Source organism: Drosophila miranda, chromosome 4 (genome assembly GCF_003369915.1).
Source record: "Drosophila miranda strain MSH22 chromosome 4, D.miranda_PacBio2.1, whole genome shotgun sequence".
Taxonomy (NCBI): domain Eukaryota; kingdom Metazoa; phylum Arthropoda; class Insecta; order Diptera; family Drosophilidae; genus Drosophila; species Drosophila miranda.
In genome coordinates this window covers 13,549,110-13,569,498 of record NC_046677.1, presented here as the reverse complement: position 1 = coordinate 13,569,498, position 20,389 = coordinate 13,549,110, and the positions used below count along the sequence as shown (strand labels likewise).

The window sequence follows — 20,389 nt, the reverse complement described above, 5'->3', positions numbered from 1 at the left end:
TTTTAATGAAATGAAATTAGAAATAAATTTCTGTACGATGTGAAAAAGGATAAGAGGAACTCGAAGTGAATTTTATTATCTGTGTTCTCTTTCATAATAAGCATTTCAGTAATAGAATATTCCATCACTCGTTGGGTCCCCTAGAACCCTTCTCAATATGCATGTTCCGCCATCAAATCACCGACTTCAGCCACTTGTAACCCCGCCACATGACTATGCATACCAAACATCTCTTACGATCTTGTAGTCCCATAAAAACGAATAACGAAACTCCTTCGATCCAGTGTATTATGCGCAGACGCAACCTGCCCCAAAACATCTTCTCAGAAATTCCTTTGAAATGACAAAATTATGCCAACCGAATTCCTAATCAACTGAGGGATCAACTGAAGATGCAGCCCAATAGAAACAACTTTTTAGGCAACCACTCGAGTCGTCAGGCTCTTGAAAAACCGAAAACCTCGACCACCCTGTGAGAGGAAAATGTATTTACTAATTTTTCACTGCCTCCACAACAAGAAGATGTTAACGCCTCTTTTTACCCAGCCGAAAAAGGGTTCAGTTCATCCAAAGTTTATGACCTTTTAAGTGTCATGCAGCGCATTTGGATATTGACACTTGGCTCGGTGCGGTTCTGTTTGGTGCGGCGGGGAGTGGAAGTGGATGGATGTTGGGGTATGTAGCCACCAGCTGTGCCCCTGAGCGGCGCTTTGAATGGAGCTACTAATTAGAGAATTTTATGGGAAATTAATTTGACTGCGCCACTTGAAAAATGTTGTAAAATTAAGTTATAATTGTGGGTTCGTTTTCTGGTTTCCAGGTGTTTTCGGGCAACCATGGACAGAGCGGGCAGAAGGTCTACAATCGGAAAATCAGAGCCAGGGGCGTCACTCAAGGTAATTTAATTAGGCAATCCAATTTCATGTGGAAAAACCTATCTCCAGGTGGGAAATTTCAATATGGATAAGTGAAGCAAACGTATGGGATATCTGAAAGCTCACATTTCTTTCATTTCAAATAACAATTAGATCTTTATTCTTTATGAAACTGCCACAAACGTGTGATTTTGTGACTAATAGATGCATCATTCTCGAAGCAAAAAGCATTCACCCACTCAAAGGATCTGTTCCCACGCTGTAACCATTAATTTTCATGGTAAATGCACCAAAAATACTGCCAGGCATTTCCATTTAACAACACTAGCTTATGGTCTTGATCGTACTTGACTTGCCTTGTTAGCACTTGGACAACACTTCACCCACGAGACCGATACTGGGACCGAAACTCGTCGGCAATTTACATAACAAGACCAGTTCCCAAGGCAGTCCCAGGCAGGCAGGCAGACAGACACACATTTTGGGGAGGAGGAGGAAAGACAATCAGTGGCGCTCTACAAAACTCCCGAAGCCTGTCAACGCATAATCCATCAAAAACATGAACAATCCGAGGGACATGTGAGAGTTAACAAACGGGGAACTGTGTGGTGGCAACTACTAGAAACAAACATTAGGAGGGGGCTGGGGCTGGGGCTGGGGCTGGGCTGGGGCTGGGATGGGAGAAGACCCCCTCTGGGCGATCGAAATCAATTTGGCGCTTTACCACACGAACATGCCCCACACATGACACGCCCACCCGTCCGTCTGCGCGTCTGTACGTCCGTGCGTCCGCCTGTTCGTCTGTCTATCTCCACTCGGAGTCGCACAAATGCCCCACAGGAATAGCTCGAACCAGGCCTAGTCGAGACGGAAAAGCCACAGTTACAGCTACTGCCATAGCCAGAGCCAGCGACAGAGCCCAGTCCGATTGAGAGTCAGAGACAGAGCAAGCACCTAGCTCTAATTGGGCATAATTTAAATTCCGCTCGTGAGCGCCATGAATTGTATTTAACGTTTTGGCGCTTCCCCAACTTGGACTGCGACTCTCTTCGGGCTTTTGGCATTGGCGGTAAATTTCATTTGATTTTATTTGGTTTTCCACAGTGTGGCTACTGGCTACTGGCGCAAGGAGCAGAGATCGCAGACGATGATCCTCATGAATACTTCCTTATTTGTTTCCAGCTCTTTCTGGCCTGGCCGGGCACAGCCTGGCTCAATGTGTGTTTGTTTTCAGCTCTCTGCTTAATTGGTTTTGCGCCTCGAGCTGCCCGAGTCACACAGAAATAGAAAAGGAAACAGAAACAGAAACAGCAACAGCAACAGGGAAGATATAGAGAGAACGACGATTGGGATAAAGTTTCGATGCCTTAGTTTTGATTAGGAGGCGGCTATTAGAAAATTGAATATATGTATGTACAAATGTGTGTGGGCTTGGTTCTGTTTTTGCAGTGTGTGAAAGGTTGGGGAATGCGATTTGTATCCAGTGAATGGTATGCCGGCAACCGGCAGCAACGGGTAATGGTCGTGCAGCTCTCAGTGGGTCGTGTGGCGAATGGATGGGTGGGTCATCCATTGAAAAACAATTACTCGGTAATATCCCTGGTAATTGTAGTTTTCACTGTATTCGACATTTTCCCTAGAAAGAGTTAAACTGCAGCCAAATAAATTAACTAATAATGAGAATTAAAATAAATATATAACAAATGTACGTTAGCAGGCAGAGTAGAACAGATGTCGTGATGTGAAGGGCAAGGATGTTATTAATTCGCTAAGCTCTCATTTCATTTTCAATTATCATTCAAGGTAATGTGATTTTGTGGTGATTTTGCATTCAAGGTAACCCATTCGAGAAGGAGGATCAAGAAAACCAGTCCTCCCTGGGTTAGACAGATTGTTTTTCAATCTCTCTTATGACATTCCAATACTTAAAGACCAATTTCAGTGGAACTGCCGGCAGGAAGTCCTGTTCCACTTTTTCAATGACGCATTCTTAGCCTAAAACATCCCTTTCATTCCTTCCATTGGCATCCCAAGGCCAGAAGTGTCCTCTCACCGTCTCTTTCGGTGGCTTCGTTCCCGCCTCTCTTCCTGTTGCGCACTTGCGCCAAACAATTTGTAAGCCATCATTTCAATTAAGATGCATAAATCACGCCGAAATCAGCGGCAATAGCTTCAGCAACAGCAACATCATCATCCCCGTCATGGACATGGTTATCCTCTGCGTACACATCGTTATCCTCAAGTACGTCGGGCACTTAAACCAGCGCTGGGCATGCGCAGTGCGCACAGCCTCCAGAAACCCGTACACACTGAGAGGAGAGACCTTTTTCTTTCTCTCCAATCGCGTTCGAGCTCGTTTCATGTTGATGCCGCCTTGGGTTTGGTTCTCGTTTTTGGTAAACGAACCAATTTAAACGGCGCAACGACAATGGATAAGTGCGGGATGGAGGAGATGGTGTGGGCGCAGGTTAGTTCAATCCTTGTCATGGGATGGATGCCAAGGGATTGGGCATGCCGATGCCGATCCCAATCCCCGGCAATTGCAGCTCTTTTAGCGGGCTCGTGAAACTGCTGTTTCACGCTTCGACAAATGCCCTTTGTGCCGAAGTGCAGCAGCAGCGGCAGCGGCAACAACAAATTGCATCAGATACAAAAGGGCCTCTGCTCTGCTCTGCTCACTTGCAGATAATCGTACGTTCGACATCGGATGGAACGCAAACTTATTAGGAGCAACGAGGTATTTATGTAAGTGCCACACGATTGGGCTGCAAATAGCCGCGGGCAACATGAAACGTGCGCCACCGTAAAACGGCGAAGGATGAGCTCTCGCATGAGTGCAGCCGGCATTTGTATCTTTCAGATACGAGAGCGTTCGAGCCGGCGTTAAGTGCCACAATTCGATGCGCACCTTCAGGGCCTGGCTCTTCACCTGCTGCTTCGCCGAGGGAAACAACAAAATCACCGCAAGGATAATCATAAATGGCCGTAGGACATTTAGAGTCGAGGGAGCAGAAGCAGCAGCAGCAGGCCGTTTAGACCCTCAACCTCCGCCAAACTGTCAAATCGAATTGCCTGACAAACAATACATTGTACAAGAAGTGACGAAGGCAGGGAAAGAAAACAAGGAGCCGACAACAAAGACAAGGGCTTCAAGGACCACAAATATTTTCTTTAACGCACCGGGAGTTTCCCCACGGTTGAGTGCCGGATTTGTTCCCTAGTTAGCCGATACCCCGGGTAAATTCAAGCGAATTGGTCATCGTTTCTCGAAGAAACAGGTAAACATTGAAAGACCAGAGCTAAAGAGAACTGGCACTGACCAAAGAGAGTGTGCCGACATCGAAAGAGAACGAAACTATCGGTGGATCGTAAGTCAGTTTAGAATGTTTCAAAATTGAAAAAGCAGGCATTGAAAAAACAAAGAATCTTAAAATAAGAGAGAGATTTATTTAAATCATTTTGGTAACGGAATTGAAGGAATTTATTGAGGATTAGTGTGCTGGAGCCATTATAACTCAAACTTTCTTATTATCATTAGGTGTTTCTAGTATAACATAATATACCATAACAATCCATTAAGTATATTCTTATCCTGAGCTGTTGCGTTGTATTGATTGGACTGTCTACATGAACAGAAAGGCATCCGTAGCACTTGTATACTTACTTTGGATTTCCAAGGTATCTGTTTCCTTTTTCAGTTAACAGAATATCACAATATAACACTTCAACGGAAAGATCAATGAAATCCCCAATTATGATCAGAAGTGTAAGATTTCTCAACACCTGTTGGTCTGTGTGATAGTATTTTTCTAAGCAATAACTAAAGTAACCAATCACAGAAATAGAATTAAAGGGCCTCTGCGATCGCTGGCGTTGTAGATCCTCTATCCTCGTGGAATAAAGTGGCAAAGGACTATCAATATAATCAGCAGATACCTACTCCGTGGTATGCCCATACGACGTCGTCTGTTTCGTCGGCTTTTCTCCAGTCTCCAGTCTCCAGTACAGTTCGTTTTGAGTGCAACTTCCCGAATGCGATCGTGTCGACACACACACACTCGCGCAGAAACGAGCGACCGCTCGTTTCGTTCGGCCCGAAGTGCAAGCATTCGAATGAACGAACGGCACCAGTTCGCATTTCGAATTTGACGGTCGTTTGCGTAGGACGGAGAGACACGCGCCGCCTATGGTTCCGTTCCGTTCCGGTTGTGATGGGTGAATTCTAGATGATAGTGCCTTCGAGTAGTGCTGCAGTGCGATATATGAGAGTGCAATAAAGTTAAATGGAAATTAAGCGATAAGCCACTGCAAATAATCATAAAGTAATGAATGCAAAAGCAATTTATGCAATTGCCGAGGGCCTGCAACAAGATCGAAAGTGCTGCTGCTGCTTCTGCTGTTGAGTTTCGTCTCGTTTCGCTTCTATCCGCCGCACATCGAGGGGGAGACCGAAATAGCTGCAGAAGAAATTTGTGCCTGTCGCCGAGCGGGAAAGTGTAAATGTGTCTGAAGCCAAAATAAAATTAAATAGCGCAAAAATGTTCGAGTAGAGAAGTTGCAGCAAAATAAAAGTGAGAAATTCGCAAGAGCAAATGTGCAAGAAATGTGCAAATCGAAATAAAAAATTCAAGCGGAAATCGTAAATGAGCTGCAAGCAAATAATACAGCAACAAAAACTACAATCTGTGTGGTGCATACGAGTATTAATCAGATTATGAATGAAAATATCAAGCAATGTGAAGCTTGAGGCTGAATAGGCTTTCTGTGGCAGAAGGAAAAAATCTAATAATTTAAAATAGTTCCAAGTTCAAAGTCGAAAGTGGGAAATGTGTTGCTAGTTAGTGCCTTCAAAAGATTTAACATGCAAATCAGACAGCCACTCATCCGGGGGTACCTGGGCCTGGTCCTGCTCCTGGTCCTGTTTGCCATCGACTGCCAGGCCAAGCGTAAGGGCAAGCGATTACACGGCCTGTCCCCAGCCCAAATGCTCAAGGAATACGACCTGCCAGCTCTCAACGATAGCTCCCAGGAGCTGTCGCAGAGCATTGTCTCCTGGACAGGAGCGCGCATCCAGCAGAAGAGCCAGAAGAAGCAATCGACGCAGTCGACGCAATCAATGCGGCGGCGGAAAACCAAGAGTGGCCTCCTCATAGAAAGTAACATTTCGGAGGAGGAGTCAACTTCAACGGTGACTTCATCATCCCCATACTCGTCGGAGTCCCTCGCCAAGAAAAAATCATCGCAGCGTCGCCGCAACGGGCGATTGCAGAGGCCAGGGGGAGCCGGCAGGCCGAATGCCAATGGTAAGTGCCTATAACTATGGTCAAGTCTTCTAAATATGGTTCTCTGATCGATTTGCTCGAGTTGCTCGGGTTTGGCTTCCTGGTCTCCGTCTCCGGTCTCCGATCTCCGATCTCTGATCTGGTCGTGTGCAGCGTGTCTCGGCTCCATATTTGGTCGCTCAAGTTGAAAGAACTTTCATGTGAAAGTTGTGACAGGAGGAAGAGATTCTTTAATTTTTTGCTTTTTGTCTTTCTTTATATTTTTTTGTAATTCTATACGTTATTACGTGAGAGGTCCAGTTATGGTCCAGCAATGTCGTAGTTGTCGTCGTCGTCGTCGTCGCCTTGGTCTTGGCTTGTTAGCTGCCCCGGCCCTGTGTTGCCCTTGCCGTTGCCGTTGCCAATGCTGTCTGCAGCAGCTCCATGGAATGGAGGAGCTTTGCTTTGTGTTATGTGAACTTTGCCTATTAGGCGGAATATGAAATGCTCGCTCTGGCCTGGCCTGGCCAACAACTGGAGGGAGACTGATCGATCTCTGGCTTTGGCACTGTGAACTCTGTAACCGTTTGAGGGGAATAGGAAACAGTCGTGGTCTAAGGAAGACGTTTCATAGAGTTTTTTCTCCTGCTCATCTTTGGATTGGAACACCGCAAGCTAACCCAGTGCCTCATCCCATTAAAGCGGTTCAAAATCCAAACAGATTCAGACAGCAGTCAAAACAATTTACAGTCTTACCTCCGTACAACAATTGGTACGGCAATTGAATCGAACAACATGGTAATTCCAGTCATGGAACAAAAGCGATCCGCAAAGATGAATAGAGGAACACTCTAGAAACACACGAGTATATGTACAAAATGTGTACTCTGACGTTTAGATGTTCTATGCAGCCCTTGGAGAATGTCTGAGAGACGGGCCTGTGCGGGTTTGAGCACTTCCAGCCAGCACACATGACCCCGTGCTGCAGGAGGGAGGAGTGAAAGAACAGATTGAGGACAACAATAGCGCCAGGGACCACAGTTGTTGTCGCCGTAATTGTGGTCGGGAGTCTGAGGGGCAACGGCAGCAGCACAATGGACAATTGTTAGGTAGGTCGTTTCTAGAGAGAGTCTCTAGAGAGGATAATTGATGGAGGCATGCGTATCGCATTCGGGAAAACCTCACGCGCTAATAGGAACATATGTTTTCGGGCCCCTCTCTGCCGGAGCGGCGGAGGGAGGGATCATCGACCATAACCCACACACATGGCATAGCCAGAAAAGAAAAAGGGTTTATTAAAATATCTTCTCTTCCCGACGAATGCCATTAAATGGTTATAAAACCTAAGTGGCTTATCGTGTCTGCGGCGGAAAACTTTTGTCATAAAAATTTGTTTTGGAAACCGAAAATTTGCTCTGGCTTGAATGCTGGTATTCTTACCAATAAAAGTAGGGAGCTTCCAGGTTGCGTGTCGAAATATTTGGAGAAATTTCATTGTTGGGTTATTATGATAATCGCTCCTCAATGCCAGAGTGTGGCTAATACCGATGTGGCCGATGATTAGTCCAGAAAGATAAGAGCTAATATTATGTGAGAAAGAGTTGAAGAACTCAAAACACATCAGAATGGTCTTCTCAGGCATTCCAAAGTCCACGCAGCTACAAAATCAGGTATTACACATTCACATTCCCATAAGCTCACTCAACTCCTGGAAAAGTGTTTATCAAGTGGCTAAAACCGCCACATCGGGGCAACTTTTTAATGAGTGATCAATTCCGATTGATTTCCGATTCGATAATGATTGTAAATCAATTCCAAATCATTAAATGGTAAGTCGATTCAATGGTACACTTTTCAACGTTTAAGCCTTGAAGACATGAATGCGAATCGATAGAGCAAATTATTGACGATTATTTCGAGCTGCGATGAAACGCAGTTATAACGCCCAAACGAGACTACTTATTGGCATTAATTGATTGATTGATTGGCTTGGCCCGCTCCGCTTCGCTCCTTTCCGTACCGTTTCGTTTGGAGTTGGATTAGAGAAAACGAAAGTTTCCCCATGGCGAAATGGGTCGCCACAGATACGGATACTCGAACAACCAATTCAGAGATACAAAGATACGAGCGACGATTGACCCACGCTGCATTTCCGCTCTGCTCCGAACAGTTCGGGTGTTGTGCTGTCCATTAAGCCATGCCCAATCAGGCACACAGATGGATACCGCAGACACACACTTTATCAGCTCATTAAGCATCTTGTGGATACATTCTTTACACTGGCAGCCATAAGTCATGGCCATACATAGGTATGTATGTATGTACATATGGCCAGCGGCTGTTTGCTGTTCGCTGCCGTTTGTAGAGTGTTTGGGAAGAGTGCACTCTTCATTGATTTTCCCTCAGTTCGCTTCGCTTCGCATTGCCTTGTTTCTGTTTGTTTCTTGTTAACTGCATTACACAATGAATGCCCAACGCCAGAGCCAGAGCGACTGCTGCTTCTGGAAACTTAGATTTGTGGGAAAAATGTTCGGAGGTACAGTCCGTCCCCCTGCTGACTGACCCCTGCTTGTCATTCAGCTTTATTTGCTTTTAATGTTTTATTGACATGTGAAGTTCGTAAAAGTTGAGTGAACTCTGGTCTTTATGGTCGCTTTTCTATTGCCATCGAAAATGCCGCTTCGGCCAGTGCGTGAAAAGCAAAAGTTTTGAACTTGAAGAGGCTTCCCATAAGCCGAATCGATGGGAAAAGATAAATCGTGTATTTATGATGGAACTAATGGAAATGATGTGCCAAGACGGGAGAATATTTCATTTCATCGAATTGCGGCTGCATTTGACTATGATCTACCGCTCATATACGCGTATCGTTCCCTTTGTAACTCGGACTTGTTTATCGCTTATAAATCTCTCATCTCTCACCTGAATACCACCTGAGTACTCCCCTGACTGGCCAGCACAGACCCAGACCCTAGCCCTTTGTTGTGATAATTTATTTAAATGCACTTTATAGATCTGTCGAGTGAGCAACACCTGGCGGCCTGGTTCCCCCTGCACGCCCCAGCGGAAGTGCACATGATGGCAGAAGACAGCTGGCAAGCAAAATAAACGCAACACTGAAAGAAACTCGCTCCATATCCCAGTGTCCATCCAGAGTCCTTAGAAAACATATCAAAACTTGCCCAGAACAAAAGGAAGGATTCCCTTGATGGGAAAACAATTGCCGAACTCATTAAAACACAAACAATAGTCCCTGCTGTTGGATTGGTGGATTGTTCTTGTTCCTTGGTAATTCGATATCGAAACTTAATACATCTCTGGACTGAAACGGTTCTGACAAAGCCTTTTGAAGTCCCTCTGTAAATCAAGCACTCCCGCCGCCACATAAAACTAGAGTTGAGGCGCATTAAAATATTTTTATAGACCACACAACCGAACAGAATAGAAACCGAATGGAACAGAACAGAACTAAGGCCAAGAAGCACAAAACTCCACATGTACTCGTAAATATCCAAAACAAAATACCAACGGGGGGAGTGGCTGGAGTTCGTTTATAAACAAACAGTTCTGCGCTGTGGGCTAAACAATAGCAACTTTAACACCAACTTCGGCTGACCAACAGACGCCACAAATGATCTATGGAAATTCCTCAACATCACCATCAACAGCAGCAACAGCAGCGGCAGCAGCAGCAACAGGCGAAACAAAATGAATCGGAGTTTACACAAATGAGAACGTTTCCCTTTCCCCGTTTTATGCTTAATTGCGGGACCGAGATTTTTGATGGTGGCCCATCTAACCGATGGGATACCAGGTCTCCCAGAAGGGATTGGACTTACTTTGAAGTGACCCCAACTCTCCAGCTGTCCAGCTGGTGCCTGGGTCCCTGGCTCCCTGGTCCGTCCGTCCACGTGTGTTTTGTGTTTGCATTGGCTATAAATTAATGTTATAGACCAAGTTTTGATAAGGCATTGACGCCGTCTGCTCGGCGGCGACGACAACCGCCAGAGCAACAACAACCACGATGACGGCCACCGGAACATTTAACGGGTCAGCTGTGGTTGTTGATGTGCAGTCAGAGTCGGAGTCAGTCGTTGGTGGGTTAAGCGCGCGGGTAGTGTTGGGCGGCATGCCACAACGGACGGACGGACGGACGGACGGACGGGACGGGCCGGCCCGGGCCCAGAGAGTGTATAACAAATTCGAAGCTCGTTAGTGCAGACACTTGAGATAAGAGATGGGAGAGCGAATAAATTGTTTCTAGTCTCCGGATTGTTTTTTCCCCAAGAAGTGGGTCACCATTTGTTGAAGAAGCTATTGTGCAGGGAACAGCTGTCTTTGGTGGAGTTGATGCTATAGAAAGGTGCCCCTTTCGATGCAGACACTAATTGAATCAAAGCTGAATGAAAGGTTCATAAAAATGGGCCATGGGAATAGCAGATGATCTACTACACCAATATAGGAAGATTTATTAAACAAGTACTCCTTAATTATTGTAGGATAATGATATATGTGGGATTCGTCGTACCTGCTGGGCTTCCACAAACGAGGTACATATGATCCCTAGCCTATACCGATTATCGATACCGATACTGAGAGTCGGGTTGGAGGAGCTGGAAATCGTTCGAATCGAGTCGATGTTGCATCATCTGTAATACGTATAAAACTACGAACTATTCTAGACACAATGTACCCCATTTGAAACCAATAATAAATGATATAAGGACTAAATTCCTACATATGTACATATATATTATTTTAATATTATTAATAGGAGATGGCAAAAAGGTTTATCCACAGATTTCACAAATTAATTTCAAAGTATATGAATAACTTCGATCACCATTCGATTTGATAGAAGGCCGACAACTTCTTTGCGTTTATCATTCACAAATAAACTTCTCATCGCCTCCGTATCGTGTGGCAGCGTCGCCCAATCCAACAATACCAGTATATCCCCACATGATCAACAGGTTGAATGGAACACTTTCATGTCTCGTAGCCTCTGCCAAGAGCGGTCGGTCGTTGTCGTTATCAGGCTGTTTGTCAATAGTGTTCGGTCTGATAAACGATCGTTGATCGAATGCCTCGACAACTGTCATTGAACTTCATTGATAAATGCCCAAGGGAAGCAGGTACGACCCCAGGTCTGATTCGGGGAGAGACCAAGATAGAACCCACTGCCGAAAAGTATCGACTTGCGATCCGAGTGATATACTAAACACATACGATGTGTCCTCCAGTTCAGTCCCATGGCTTGCCCAGTGTCGGATTACAGTTTCTACCTGTTGTGACCGTTGTGATAGTCAAGGAACACTCTGGTCGGACGTAATGGCCTTAAATCGTGGCAAATACATCAACATCAAGCCCCTGCGTGTCAGCACAGCCAACTCCTACGCCCTGCACTCCTCCCATCTGTGGAAGATAGAACGCTTTAGTTTGCCTTTCTTGAAAGGGAAACTCATGATTTCCTTCGACGAACGGCGGAAAGCACTCGAAAGTCTTGTGTAAATATTATAGGCAGTCAATCGACTAATAATGCTTTATGTTCGCGCCGAAAGAAGTTCTTCCGTTCATCCGTTCTTCCGAGCTGTGGGGTATTGAAAGCGATTCTCCCCAAACTAATCAAACTGATGAAAGATCAATAAAATAATAGCGGCCTGGTTGATCTTCCCGATTTTTTCCTATGAAATGTGGCACAGGATGTGGGAGCGATGGTGGTGATGCTGGAGCGGGAGTTTCGGCGTTCCTGGGAAACATGCCATCCTATTGATACTCGTACTCCTCTGCTGAGATCAAGGCTGGTGATGAAAGTGCTTTGCTGATCAATCTCGTTGCTATATTACCGCACTGACTCATCCCTCGGACAGACGCAGACGACCTCCACAAGATTATGTTGCAGCATCCTCCTTGTCACTGTCTGTGTATCTTTTACCCACTTACAAGGCGAGTACAAGTGCGCCGACAATCAGCGACAACTTTCCGCCAATCTATTTTGAATGTGGTAGACGACGAGCGAGTGAAGGCGCAACGGTGGCTCATCCATCAACATACAATGCCCAGGGGCTGCTGGAATTAATAGTGGAGGACGGAGAATCGGGGGGAAACTACTGGCAGGCAGACAAGCTGACAGATAGCTGCCGAAACGTGCCTCCGAACATGAGTCACGCATAGAGTGTGAAAATCCGGAGACCCCTCCCGACGATGCAGCTTGGCCCACAAGGGAAGGAATGGCATGCCCCCTGGAAATTGCGGTGTGGCAACGCCCACGCGGAGTTAGTGCAAAATGTTTTCAGGGGACATGAGTAATGGAAAAGTGCAGGATGAGTGCAACCTGGAAAATGGGTTTCCACAAATACACACACACACACACACAGACACACATAGAGTTTTGCCCATTAAAATGCCAAAATCAAGTTGGAGCCTGAAAAGTAATGAAACGACAAAACAAATTGTCTGCAGACACGCGCTGCCAACACGCTGAAAGCCGGTAGAACCGACAGCCGAAACCCGAAAGCCGAAAGCCGTCCGGGAAAGCAGTGGAGCGCAGAAGATCAGGTTCAGCCCCTGGCTGGGGCTCTGGCTCTGGGTTCGGGCTCAGGTTCAAGTCTAGCTGTCGCCTGCCGTTGGCGGCCTGTCTCCTGGCTTGCGGCCTGTCTCCTGACAGCTCTGGGCACCATCAGCAGCAGCCCCAGCATCTCCGCTGGCATCGATTGAAACATTTGGCACTCGTATTGCCATTGATTAGTGTTCTAAATAACGCAACTGTCGTGTATCGGCGGGGAATTGACACGGCGCATGCAAAGCGATCAGCAGATCAGGGTGATCAGGGATGGGATGGGGTCCGATTGGGGCTGGGGGCTATTTGGGGACTGGGATCAGAGAGGCGACCGACTCGACTCGACACGACGCCTGACAAATTGCTTAATTAATACGACTCGAAGGCTATTTGTTGCTGGAACCAGTTATTGACATTTCTTTAATGAAAATTCGAGTTGCTCAGAAAATATTTCGATTTCGTTATTGTAAAAATTACTCTTGACTGCTCTCTGTCCGGCTGTCATAATTATTTTGCGGTTTTTTTGGGGTGTCCTAGAAATATATGCTATGTATGTTTTTATGAGATGCTTGAATGTTCATTAGCGACTCAATCAAAATGATGCTAGGATTCCCATAAGTTCCATCAAGTTTTCGTATCGAACGTTCACTGAATCTTGGCCAGATGGGTATATGCCATTTTCCTGAGCAAAACTGCAGACTTTATAGCCAGTGTCTCGTAGGCTTAACAGTTAGGCCGCTCAATTTGGCTTGGAAATTTCTCAAGCATTTTCGCATTCAACTTAGGAGATAATTCCCCCACAGCTTGTTCAATAAAATCGTTAATTGCCACTCAAATGGACAACATTTCTGTGACGCGGACGCGACAGGATAAAGGCTTATCAAATTGCAATAACAAAAACCAACAGCACCGGCAGAGGAGTGGGGCAAAACTGGTTGGACGGTCCGCTGTGCCGGAGACAGGGCGATAAAAATTTGTAGTCAAAAAGAGAGATACGAATCATCAACAGCGTCAGGCGACATGCGACGTAAACAAGCCAAATTAATGCAATTTCTTCTCAATGTATTGAACGTATTGCATACGTATTGTATGCACTGTAGTATGAACAATTAACCAACTCCTTGGTGGTGCTGGTGGCTTGGACAATTGGCCAAGTCAGTGGCCACTCGGCGGCGCCATCAAATGGTTCAAACGGCGCCTACAGCGCCTACAGATCGTGGCTTCGTCGGCGCCTTTTTACAACCAAAACTAACGCGCTTACGGACCATGTGCTAATTAAATAGTTTACAAGTCAACTCTGATTGCAGGAGGGTTGGCAATGGCGGTGGCGGTGGCGTTGGCGCTGGCACAGGCCCAGGCAAACGAAAACACCGCCAGGATTTATGGCAGTCTGTCCGAAAGTCGAAAAGTTTCGGGGCGGGCCAATGGGTTTATAAACTTGTCTCCGACGACTCTCTTGCGGGTAAATGATTTGTTTATAGCCGATCGCATATAGCGTGTGCCATTAATGGCTGCTGTTTCGGACTAACAGCAGTCCCAGAGGCAGTCCAAGAGGCAGTGGCAGTCAGAGATGGCCGAGCGACCCAGTTAATGTTGACTGAATCGCCGGTTAACTCGTTAAAAAGCCACAAAACACCGACACACTCGTAAATGTAATGCTCTTATGGAGCAATTTTAGAATCGGTTAAGGAATACTAAAGATTGTCATGTAAACAGCTTGGGATATGAGTGAGATCTCTTTTATTTCGATTGAAATTCAATTATTATATTCGATTTTCTTTTGGAATGCAGGTAACCCACCAAGAGGCTCATATCTACGCAAGGTATTTGCATACCACACATAAAGCCGGAGATTATTATAATATTCTTGCGTCATCTTGCAGTCAGACTTATGTATGAGTATCATGTCTCGTTTCGTTTCGCTTCCTTTCTTGTGCACCCAAGAAATTCCTTAACTTCGCTTCAATCTCCCTTAGTTTCCCTTTCTTTTTCTGGCTTTTCCTGTGACTGCCACTGCCACTGCGACTGTGACCCATCCGCAGACATAATCTCAGTCTGTCTAGACAGGCCACAAAGGCGACACAACTTGTCAGCCCCTGTCCGGACCTCGGTCCGGGGGAGATGACTCAGATTTTATAAATTTAATTATGACATTACTTATTATGCGACTCTCGCCTTGACTCGGGACTGGGGCCTGGACCGGGACCGGGACCGGGACCGGGACTCGAGTGAAGAAAAGGGGAATTCTCGAATGATGTAGAGAAGAAGTGAGTAAAAACAATCCAGTAGAAGTCGAGTTATTAATTAAATCTGACAGCTTTTGACAAATTAACAGTGCACCGAAATCTCTGAGAGGGATACCCCCCGCAAAAGAAGTGTGGGCGACTCGTGGCTCTCTCTTCCAGAGGCTTAAGCGCGTTCTCCTGCGGATATCGAGTATCCCAAAGCTCACCCAAACCGAACCCACTCAGGCGAAACTAATGACTGCGATACGAGTATGAGATGGGATCTCAAAGACCCCAAAATGAGATCTCGTTTGCGCCTGCGCAGCATTCAGACCGGCGCAGCGCAATGCAGTGTTGGTAAACACAAGACAAATGCATTTCGAGTGATTGGCAAACACTGCCAGGCCGGCGGGCCATTGAGCCATTCATTTGTCCCCCTTTCCATGCCCCATGCAATGGCCGTATGGATATGGATAATGGCTGAATGGACATTTCGACGCCTTTTCGTGCACTTTAAGACTGCGAGATTGCAAGTGCCCGATAAGAGCTTTTGGCTCGTAAATCGTGATAATTATCGCAGTACAAGTGCCCCGAAGGTTGCACTGCCCCCCACTACCCCAACCCCATCACCAAATATCTTTAAGTTTTCGTGGCGCTTATTAAATTATTAAATGAACCGCTACACGAACAGATTTTGCTGGTGGCTTACACAATTCCGATGCGCGATTAGATAAAAGTCTCGTCAGCTTTGAAGCTCAGGCGAAACGAGTCGCCTAATTAGGCGCCCATAGCTTCTTAGATGGCGATGGGAAAAGTAACCAATTTGAAGGGGACGTCGTGTTCATTCGGGCATTAAGAACATTTTGACAAAATATTTTATTAGCTAGAGAGCAGGATGGGTCGCTAGGGCAAGAAATTGGCAAGAGAAGATCAACAGCACACGGAGAGAACGTATGGATTTATCCCTAAACTAGAGATTAAGTGCTGTCGAAAAGATATCTCTGTGGACTCTGCGGACGGGTCTACTCTTTCTTGAATGTCACACAATTAAAAATCAGATCAGAAACTAAAGCGATGAATTCAACACTTCAAACACGCAAAATTTTCAGCAAACATTTCCTTTCCTTTCGCGACCAAAGTCTAAACCAAACATCCGCATGGAGGAAAGACTTTGAGAACTTTTCTTCGTCTGTGACTGCAGTGACAACTGCAGCAAAAGTTTTACGATTCCCGATGGATGGGCGGGTTCTGGAACGCAGCTGGGAGAGATGGGGGAGATGGCTGAGATGGGAGGGCGGGACTGGTCTGGGTACAGGTACTTGAAAAATTAATGTACCCGGTCGGTGTTGGCAGCCAAACGCTTGACTTGTCCTCGAGGCTCGGGAAAAATGCATAGACAAATGTCAAATATTTATTGAAAATAAACAAAACTGGCTAACAAATAAACAAACTGACAAACAAGACGACGATGACGACGACGACGACGACACGACAAAGATGGGCTTGCAGATGGGGAAGTCAACAGATTTCCAAGAAAAGAAATAAAATGAAGGAAAGAACAACATGGGCATCAAACTGACCAGAACTGAAGATGTTTGGTCATGCATCGGTGCGTCGCCGCTTTAAAAGCCGGGAAACAGTGGGAACCCGAACGGGTTGGGATCGGAGTTGCAGTTGCATCCAAGTGGATGGTCGGATGGATGGATGGATGCTAGACGGATGCTGCATAGTTTGGTTCTTGTTGGGTCTCGTCAGTGGGTGCTTCAAAAGCCGCTGACCGATGGTGAGAAGAACACATGCTCTGTCCACCACATCCACCACCACCAACAATCTCCTGCCAGCAAGCCAACTCCGAGTTGTCTCCTCTCCACTGGGCTACCGGCATTTTCTGACGCGTTCAAGTGGCATCCAGTCCAGGTTCTGGGCTCCAGCTCCAGCTCCAGCTCCAGCTCCATGTTCGCTTGTCTGGGGCTCTGTTCTGTTCGAGTTGTGCTTTGGAAAAATATTTATCCATGCCCGGTCTGGGTCTGGTACTGGGACTGGGTCTGGGGCCCGTTGATCGCGATGAGGTCGATGATAATGATGATGATGATGATGATGATGTTCATCACGATGCCAAGCAATGACTACGGACTGGTCGATGTCGCTGTCGATGACTCTGTCTGTCGGGTTATGCAAGTAATGCTTGATTTGGTATTGAAGACTGGTAGCTGCCACTCGATTGTACTCACTGTTGATGCGAATGTTGTTCCGATGACTCACAAGAAGCATATCAAGTGGTGGGTGATGCACTGAACTCCACTTGGCCTGGACTCCAAGGGGAGCGTGTTGTAGCAAGTAGCATAATTTCAATCAATTTTGATCTGCGTTCACCTTCGGCTAAATGTAGCTGATTGATCCGAGACGAGTTGCATGGTTTACATGGTTATCGAATATGTCTAAAAATGTCTAAAATAAAGCACCCATACCACATCCAAGCTGTTTCAGGTCATTCCTGATTAATTACGAACCATTAAAGGCGCACGGGATTGAAGTAGAAGGAGTCTTTCGATCCGATTCAAATCCAGCTGCCGCCGCCAGCTGAAGAAGTTGAAAGCATTTCACTGTTTTCCAGCATTTCAGTCATATCAACACGGCGCAAAAGATACAGAAATATTTCACTATTTTTGGACAGACTGCTATGGATTTGGCTATCATCCTCCGACTGGTGCAACGTCCATAGTCCATAGTCCATAGTCCCCAGTTCACAGTCCAGCCGGCGGCTGTGCTTATTTTCCTTGTGGCCAATTATGCCACATTGTAGGGGAATTACAGGGGTGCTGCGATTCTCTCTCCTTTCTCTCATTTCCATCTTCATGGCGGTGCTGCTTATTAAGTCGTTCGAATTGCGTTCCAACTTCAAAGATTGCACTGCAATCCAACGCCAATTGTGGGGCAGGGATAGACAGATGGACATACAGAGCAGACAAGCTGCTGTTAAGCTAGTAATCTTGAGTTGTTAGCACTGGGAATCGCATGGAATCGCATGGAATCGCATGGAAAGGAATGCTTCCTGTCAGAGCACAGTTCTCGTGTCCAATCAATTTTCCCCACTCTTTTGCATAACTAAATTGCGTTCAGTTCCAGTAGCCGAAAAGCAGCATACACACTGGTATATCGTAAACTTAATAAAGAGGAGTCCAAAAAAGGCAAATCAAAATCAAAGTTCCCCCGCTCTGGGGCGACCTGACGAAAGAAAGCTGATGCAATTTGACAGCCGGTCCCGGCTACCGAAAAGGAGAATGAAGGACGGTTGGATGGATGGAAGATGGATGGAAGATGGATGGAGAAGTAATCAAAATTGTGGCCATAAATAGGCTTCACTGGAGACTGGGGACTGCCGAATGAGCTTGTGGCTGTTCCTGTGTCTGGGTGGTGCGAAGGTTTCGGCAAACGGCTCAATTACTTGCAAAAATGGGGACAAATGGGAGGGTAAAATTAATGGAATGTCTACAGTGTAAACAGTAATCGAAAGCAATCAAAATTTGAGGACTTCTCCTCAGATCAAATAACAGAGACTAAGTGCTGGGACAGTAGAGATTGAAGAGCAGCACTTCGGTTAATGAGAGCAACCCTTCGGCATTCCAGCTTCAAAGTCATCAATAATTGACACAAATCACGCAAAAAAAAAACCCATAAGCCGAAAGCCGAAACAAAGTTGTATAACTTTCACTTCGAATGCGATCTCCGAAAACTAGGCTTGAAAGCCCCCAAAAACTGTTTATAAGCGATCCAAACAAATGATTTTTGGCCGAAACAGACGGGAAAAGCCTGCCCTGGGCAAAGTTCAAGCATAAAGTGTTAAAAGCGTGAAAGAAAAACTTATCGACAGCTGTCAAAATCACCGCCCAACTCGAGAGGCAACCGCCAAATGGCATTTAAATGTTTTGACAAATGACAAATTTGCGGTAGCCAAAAAATCAAAAAAAAAAAAACTGCTGAGTGGACGCTATGCATGGAGTCGAGTGGAGAGGAGTGGAGTGGTGGCTGCGGGCTGCGGGCTTGAGGTGGCCTTTTCAACGTGTCTGCACCTCCATATTCATTTCCATTTCCATTTCCATGCCCCTCGACTCAATACTCCCCGTGAATATACCACTTGAGTGTACGAATGCATTCACGTTTTCCAGGCGCTGCAGTGCCAACAGCTTAAGTGAGAGAAGTTTAGCTGATTAAATGTTTTGACAAATTGAATGCGCCACAAAAAATGAAAATATTTATAAACTTGCCGTGAACCTTGACAAGGCTGAGCAGAAAAAGAAAGAAAATGTGAACGTTTCGATATAAATATAGTAGTATTATTTCCTGGCTTGGGCTTTGTTTTGAATCCATTATAATGGTATTCTTCAAGTGATTTAATGGAACTTCTCCCATCTATCCAATCCTCCGCCATAGCCCACGAGAGCATGCAATTTTAAAGCAATTACGTCAACAACTTTGTGCTGTTCGCAAGACTTTTCAACTTTTCGTTGACAATTGCCAAAACAGCAGCGGACTGCAATTTGGAGCTGCCAAACATGCAAATGGCATACCAGTACCAGGTCAACTGCCAGGCAACTGCAGCCAGCTGCTGGTCAGCGATACAGTTTATCTCGAAAGTTGTGGCCTTTGTTGTTGCCTGCCACGGCTATCTGTGCACACCGTGAGATACTCGAACTCGTATTCGTACTCGTACAACAACGCTTCTGGTGCAAAGTTCAGAACAGCGCGGACTGGAGGCTGCCCCCTGCCTTGTCACTGATTTATTGGCAGTGTTTTCTTGAGGGCTTGTTCCGACATGTTGGCTGGATCAATTCAATTGATTGGCATGGGAAAAACTGTCAAAGTTTCAACAATCTGCAGAAGTGGATAGATTTCGGGTACCCTCTAAGACTGTAAGACTCTAAGACTCCCTTTGAAGTTCGATTATCTTAACATCAATTGTACTACTTTACTTTCAGTCCTCCGTTTGCTCAACAGCCAGCAGGCCGATGACGTATCCGCTGGCGTCGGATCATTGTCCAGTTCGGGAGGCCTCTATCCGCCGCTCTTCAATGTGGCACCACGGGCCTCGATCACAGTGAATGCCACGTGTGGGCAGAACGGGGCCGAGGAGTACTGCAAGCTGGTCGACGCCTATCCCCACCGGAACTGGGCCAAGCAGTGCGGCACCTGCAATGGCCACTCCTCGGATCGCGCCAAGCAGCGACCCATCGAGTCGCTAATCTCGCCGGGCTCCGGCTTCGAGGAGATCTGGTGGCAGTCCCCGACGCTTCAGGGTGGCCGACACTTCGAGTATGTGACCATCACATTGGATCTCAAGCAGGTGAGTCTGATCAGAGATCATAGATCAGTTGAAAGGAACCCCAGATCGGACTCTTACGCGCGCTGTCATCCAATAACCCGACGATAGAGGCCGCGGAGTCGAGGCTAAGCTCTTGTGACAGACTACAG

The 20,389-nt window shown here is 46.1% G+C and overlaps 1 protein-coding gene across 3 annotated transcripts in view; it reads left to right on the top strand.

Moving 5' to 3' along the window:
* Positions 1 to 4,431: 4,431 nt before the first annotated feature.
* The window catches only part of LOC108162760 (laminin subunit alpha-1), a 75,131-nt gene continuing 59,173 nt past the window's right edge, over positions 4,432 to 20,389 (top strand). For 2 of the 3 annotated variants that reach the window (XR_004472775.1, XM_017297643.2), the window contains exons 1-3: positions 4,432 to 4,664; positions 4,715 to 6,178; positions 19,897 to 20,261. Coding sequence is in view for 2 of the 3 variants with exons in the window: in XM_017297643.2 (XP_017153132.2) it covers positions 5,737 to 6,178; positions 19,897 to 20,261 (807 nt within the window). In the remaining variant the exon portion in view is untranslated. The remainder of the gene's footprint in view (positions 4,665 to 4,714; positions 6,179 to 19,896; positions 20,262 to 20,389) is intronic. The other variant, XM_017297642.2, reaches the window with a different exon arrangement.